The 4733-nt window shown below is 38.2% G+C and overlaps 1 protein-coding gene across 1 annotated transcript; it reads right to left on the bottom strand.

Annotated features, from left to right (window-relative positions):
* Nucleotides 1-2371: 2371 nt before the first annotated feature.
* Nucleotides 2372-3097, bottom strand: LOC145123550 (uncharacterized). The gene has a single exon (XM_079058760.1). It carries the CDS (start codon nucleotides 3095-3097, stop codon nucleotides 2372-2374), a length of 726 nt encoding a protein of 241 aa, XP_078914886.1.
* Between the last annotated feature and the right edge of the window lie 1636 nt (nucleotides 3098-4733).

The raw sequence follows: 4733 nt of genomic DNA, 5'->3' as shown, positions 1-4733 counted from the left end.
GATCCTAATATTCACATTTCTTATTTTGTTTGATTTTTTTGCAGCTTTTAAATTTAAAAACTCGTCGCTCATGCCAAATATAGAGAGGATAGAATAGACATCTTTTTTTCCCTGTCCGAGTCAGAAAGATCATTGAGGCTCAATCATCACGAAAGTTCCCCTGCCACTGTCTCTATGTCAAAGGGTAAGGATCCCTAATTCATCCTTCTTTTCATAAAGGATATTGACTTCTTATGGTTTATACTATCACGCTCAGGATCCAAGGTTACACGCTTCGGTGCTCATTTTACTCTTGCCGATCTTGACACAGCCGTGTCCAGTGGTCAATTGATGGTAAAGAAGGAGAAGGCTTCATCCTTTTTCCTTATAAAAAGAACTTCTATAGATCTAACAGTGAAGACTCCAGGATCTTGATAGAGAAAAACCACCAGGACTGTGGACTTAAACATACAGAATGTCGGATGTGGAGGATGCACTGGAAGTTGGTTTCCTTTTCTCAGGCTGTAAGTGCCAATATAGTTTTTCTTTTCGCATTTTTATTTTTGTTGTTTATGATATATTTTTTGTTTCAGATCTCCGACCACATCTCCGCTGACTTTAGGATCCAGGATGCGAGGGTTGAGCAAGCCCTCAAAGAGCAAGAGATAATGTGGAAAGCAACCAACGAGGATCTCTTGAAATGGTCGGGGATCTAGAGCAAAGATAAGGCCAAGAAAGAGCAGGAGCACATTGCAGAGATGGAGGAGGTGATCGTCGAGGTAAAGACCAGCGTTGTCGCGACTGTTTAGGAGGCCAAGATCAAATTATGTGACGAACGCAGGATCTTGGAATCTGGCTGGCTGGCATGCGGCCTTTGCCAAATTGACTAGTGAGCCTGTCAATATCAGGGAGCATCCTAAAGGGTAGCAGACGAGGGCGAGTAAGGAGGAGAAGAACGTAGGAGATGATGACCAAGCTAAGGTTTATGCCTTTTAGATAGAAATATTTTGCATGGTTTTATATAAGAAAATTATTTTCCTTTTTCGTTGAGTTGGTGTACAACTCCTTTTTTAATCCATGGTTGTTTTATATTTCCTGCCCGCGTGGTTGAATTATGTGGTTGTAGCAATAGGATTTTTGAGGATTCACACATAATCAAGATTCTACAAAGTTCAAGCCTTACGAGAACTCTTTAAGATCCGAATAATCTGAATATAGTTAGTCGTCAATTTAAGATCTTAAAATAGTTAAGATCTTTTAGGATAATAAACCTTCAAACATTAGGAAAAAGTAATTTTAACGATGGATAGAACCTGGTGCTCTTTAGGGTTCATAACCTTAAGAGAAATTTGAAGTTGTGAATCTCTTTGTATTATTCTGAAGTTTGCGTATGAAAGGATCCTTGCTTTAGGAGTTCATCATAGAAGATCCTTGCTATATTTTTTCTCAACAAACTAGGGAGGATCCTACCTTAGGAGTTAATTAGGAATAATCCCAACTTATAATCCAAATGGTAAGGATCCCAATTTGTAACATGACAATGCTACAAGACTTGGACATTTTTAGGGAAAATCCTAACTTATGAAAACATGACAATGTTTATAGACCTCATCAAATCATTGGGAATATCCCAACTTAAGATAAAACGTTAGTGTTATCAGCTTTATAAAATTACCAAGGAAAATCCCAACATAAGATAACACGTTGGTGTTATGAACCTTAGAAAATTACTAGGCATAATGCCAACTTAAGATAAGACGTTAGTGTTATAAACCTTAGGTTTAAACGTCAGGATCTTAATATATGTTCAGAAATAAGATGGTTTCCATGTCACTACAACGTGAAATGATACCCTTATTCACATCCCGTAGTAAGATTTTGTGTGTCCAAGCGAGGTGTAGAAACCTTAACTCGTGTGAAAGAGTTAATTAACTCTTTACAACTTAGAGGGGATTGAGTATCCTTAATCACAAGATAGATGATCAGTCTCTATTTGTAGTTATTAGGGTACTTGCCTATTGAAATCATTAAGATCATAGAACGATCTAGATATTGGGATCCTTGAGTGATAGGATCCACGAATGTAGGGATCCTTGTATGTCAGGATACTTGAGTTCCTATACGTAGCAAACCTTAGCTTGGGGCAGGTGTTAGCTTGTCTAACGACCCTCCAATGCTTAAGTTAGTAATGGTTTTTAGAAGATTAAATAAAAAGAATTAGATAAAAGTAAAGGATAGAGAGAGTGTACCTTGAATTCTCCAAAAGTGATTTATGCAACCTACATGAAATATGATTTTAGATGAATGACATTCCAGAATCGTGGTAAGACGTTCCCTTCAAGGGTAGCTAGTCAATATGCCCCTTTCTTGCTTTTGAATCAATGAGATATGGTCATTCCCATTTAGGTGTCAATTTTCCTGCATTGGGATCCTTGGTATTTTGGAACGTCTTCCTAACGACCAAATCACCTATCCAGAATTTTATTACTTTAACGTTCTTATTATTTGACTTAGTGATCCTTTGAAGATGAGCAAAAATGCGGATCCTAGCAAGATCCCTGAGTTCATCGATAATGTCAAGATCTTGCGCTAGGATCCTATCGTTGTTCTCTTGATCTTGTAATTGGTATCTTTTCGTTGGGATTACTACTTCGGTAGGGCTCACGACTTCTGTTCCAAACACCAAGGAGTATGTATTTTGGCTAGTGGCTGTTTTGGAAGTGGTCCTATCTGTCCATATGGCAGAAGGAAGCTCCTTTGCCCATCTTCCTTTCTTCTCATATAACTTTTTCTTTAAATTTTTTACGATGATCTTGTTGCTGGATTCAACATGACCATTAGCTTGAGGATGAACATGAGTAGAAATTATTAGTTTAATTCCCCAAATCGTGCAAAAGTCTCTAGTCCTCTTGCTTATGAACTCGGATCCATTATCGCATATGATCTCGGTAGGAATCCTGCACCTGGTCAAGATAACACATTTGATAAATGAGACTACCTCCTTATCTTGTATCTGAACAACTACTTCAGCCTCTATCCATTCCGAGAAGTAGTATGTTATCACTAGCATGATCACCGTTCCAGCATGAGCTTTTGGTAACTTTCCAACTATATCCATTCCGCATTTCATGAATGCCCTAGGGGAAATGATAGGATGCAGTGGTTTTGCATGTTGATGGAGGATTTTGCTATGCCTTTGACAAGCATCACATTTTTTTCGTATAAGAAAGCTTATTTTTTCATCGTTGGGCAGTAGTATCCCGTCCTTAACAACTTGGAACATAAGCATCTGCCCCCAGTGTGGTTGCCACAGTCCCTTTCATGTATATCGTTTAGGACTTTTGTTGCCTCGTGATCGTCTAAAAATCTAAGGTATGGGCCTGCCACGGATTTCCTGTATAGTTTGCCTTGGATTATCACAAAATGTGAGACCCTCATCTTGAATGCTCTGTTATCTTTTTCTCTCTCGGAATTGTGTCATTCTTGAGATATTCTAAAATGGGCTGGATCTAGGATTTAGAGTTTCACGGATGTTCGTGGATGTTAGGATCCTGACGTTGGTTGTTTGATCATGGTCATTGGGATTGTATGGTTTGCTGGAGGGATCTTCTATTGCTGGGATAAATATATGGGTTATAGGGATCCTGACTTCTGGCGGGATCCTAAGGGAAGATCCTAGATTGGCCAGTGCGTTTTCAACAACATTTTCTTCTCTGGGAACTTGGCTTAGGTTGAACGCTTCAAATTCGGAGGCCAATTTTTTGAGGATTTGGAGGTATAGTGCTAGTCTTTTGATTTTTATTGCATAGGATCAATTAAAAAGATTAGTTAATAATAAGGAATCAATGAATACCTAGATATCCTTGATTTGAAGATCTTTGGCGAGCTATAATCCCATGATCAATGCTTCGTATCCAGCCTCGTTGTTCGGTGCATCGAATTCACAACTGACTGTTTGGGGTATGATGCCCCCTATGTCGATTTTAGTATAATCCCTAGGCCTGTTGCTCTAAATTTAGAAGATCCATCAGTGAAGAGTGTCCATTTTCCCATGCTTTCTTCTTTTTGGAGTTCCTTGCTTTCTAATTCCGCTTCAGGTTGTATATCAGCACTGAAATTAGCCACAAATTCTGCTAGTGCTTGGGATTTTATTGCTAGTCTTGTTTCATGTTTGATGTCATATGTGCTCAACTTCACGGACGACTTTTCCATCCTACCTGACATCTCTAGTTTTTGCATAACATTCTTAATGGGATAATTAATTCTTACATGTATAGTATGTGTTTCAAAATAGTGTCTTAATTTTGTTGAAACAATTACTAATTCAAGTATTAGTTTTTCAAGATGGGTGCACCTAGTCTCAGGATCCCAAAGACTTTTACATACATATTAGATGGGATGTTGGTCTCCGTTAATATCCTTGGCTAATACAACACTTACAGTGTTAGACGATATTGAGAGGCATATGATAAGTAGTTCCCCATCTAGTGTTTTCACCAACAATGGTACTAAACTTAAATAATTTTTAAGTTCCTGAAAAGCATCTTCACGCTCTTTTGTCCACTCAAACCTTTTGTACTTCTTCAAGATGTCATAGAAAGGTTTACACCTCTCTAAGGATATTGAGATGAACATATTTATTACTGCTACTCTTCCTGTTAGTCTCTGAATATCCTTTGTCGATGATGGGGATCGTAAATCGATGATGGCCTTTATTTACGCTGGACTTGCTTCTATTCCTCTTTTATTCACCA

Source organism: Lactuca virosa, chromosome 1 (genome assembly GCF_052849685.1).
Source record: "Lactuca virosa cultivar CGN04683 chromosome 1, Lactuca_virosa_CGN04683_v6, whole genome shotgun sequence".
In the NCBI taxonomy this organism is placed as follows: domain Eukaryota; kingdom Viridiplantae; phylum Streptophyta; class Magnoliopsida; order Asterales; family Asteraceae; genus Lactuca; species Lactuca virosa.
Note: the sequence above shows the minus strand (reverse complement) of the source record. Positions and strands in the feature narration are given on the sequence as shown.